Raw genomic sequence first — 1718 nt, 5'->3', positions numbered from 1 at the left:
ATAATATTATGTACCAATTCACCTGTCTCCCTCTCTCCCTCTCCTAGTTCTTTCCCATGTCTAATTTTTTCCAAAAAATTACTTCTCTTTCCTGATGCATACCTGTGTTTGTGGAAGAACAAGATGATAATCCATGTTGTAGTAAGTAAAATAATCGTTATCTCGCACAACTGAAATGCCCACGAGATATGTGGGACATTGTCGAGAAATATATCTGGCAATGGAGGATGGCGTTCCTGGTAAAAAAAGAAAGAAAAAAGTTAATAGATTATACATACAGTTCATAATTCACTGTAACTGAGTATTACAGTACAATACTGCATTATAATCTCTGCTGTAAATACAATGTGCCATCTATATAATCACTATCTAATGAAAGACTTCTGTGCATATTCAATCTAGGGCAGACCATATATCAAATTTAGAGAAACAGGTTCAAGAGTAACCTTCAAACTCCACTAGAAAAAGATCAAACTCCACATTTACTTCACAGAAGATCCTGGTGTTAATATGGTATATAGGATTCACAAGTTGATCCTGCCAGCTGGCGTTGCAAGATGATACAAAAGTTGACGGTCTTTGCACGGTGCCAAATTGGATGTACTGACTGATGCTACAGGGACATATATTTACCCAGGAAGCAATGTAAAACACAGTGGGAACACTATCAACACCAATGGAAACCTAAAGACAAACTTTTAAAATAATCTAACTGATACCAATGTATATACCATACGTAAGTGACAACATGAAACAAAAATCAAAACCCAAAAGGAAAAAAATTATAATAAAGAATTAAACAAATAACCATTTAAGATAAATGAATGGACACATGAATAAATTTTAAAGATAAATATAATACAACATTTCCAAAAGAAAAGAAAATAGAAAAACAAAGTGCTTACCCTATCAGGAACGCGGTCATGCACGAAGACCATGACGATGGCTGTGATCCAAGTGACAAGTAACATGTATAGACACGATATTATGGTTTTGACATACTCTGGCTGAAGCTGAGTCGCCATACCACTGGGGCGTCGGAGATTACCTAAAGACTGATGCTGTTGCTGTTGTTCGGGGAAGTCAGATGCTTGTGAATCTGATGAGTAAGTCCTGCCGCCAGTGAATAACAGATTAAATTAATTAACTTCATAGTGATAAAAAACAAAGTACAATATTAAGGCAAATATGTTACTTGTAACATTATTCAAGTTTTAAAATTGTTATATAGGCACCAATAACTTTTAAAAAAGGAATGATGTGAATGCTAAAAAGCTAATGGCAGGAATTGTAAATCAATTCAACAAAGAAAGAAAAAATAATATATACAAATATATTTCTTATTCAAAATCAACAAAACTTTAGTGGTTAACTGTCATTAAAATGACACTGACAAAAGCTTTAGAACTAGAACAGCTAGTTAATAAGTGTATAAAAAGCAAAAAGCATTTGTCAAAAATATATCCACCAGTAATGAAAATTTTAAAATTCTCCTTACCCAACTGGTACAGGACTAAAGTTCAGAACACCAAAGGATAGTTTAAGAAAGAAAAAAATGAATCATTCCAACATGAAAGATTGTGAATGAGTCCAATACATATCCAGACAATGGGTTAAAAGTCAGTAAAAACCAACAACAACATTATCATTATTAACATATGCACACAATCAGTATAACACAAATCACTGTTCCCATTCAGCAGAAAATAAACTGCCTG

The 1718-nt window shown here is 33.4% G+C and overlaps 1 protein-coding gene across 1 annotated transcript in view; it reads right to left on the bottom strand.

Moving 5' to 3' along the window:
• LOC119592052 (sphingomyelin synthase-related protein 1-like) overlaps positions 1–1718 on the bottom strand; it is a gene marked incomplete at its 5' end in the record, with an annotated part of 9074 nt that overhangs the window by 4806 nt on the left and 2550 nt on the right. Inside the window, 2 exon segments of the mRNA XM_037940851.1 lie at positions 103–236; positions 906–1113. Of these exon segments, the coding sequence (XP_037796779.1) occupies positions 103–236; positions 906–1113 (342 nt within the window).

This window comes from Penaeus monodon, chromosome 29, assembly GCF_015228065.2.
Source record: "Penaeus monodon isolate SGIC_2016 chromosome 29, NSTDA_Pmon_1, whole genome shotgun sequence".
In the NCBI taxonomy this organism is placed as follows: domain Eukaryota; kingdom Metazoa; phylum Arthropoda; class Malacostraca; order Decapoda; family Penaeidae; genus Penaeus; species Penaeus monodon.
The sequence above is the reverse complement of the archived record's forward strand: the minus strand, read 5'-3'. Positions and strand labels throughout refer to the sequence as shown.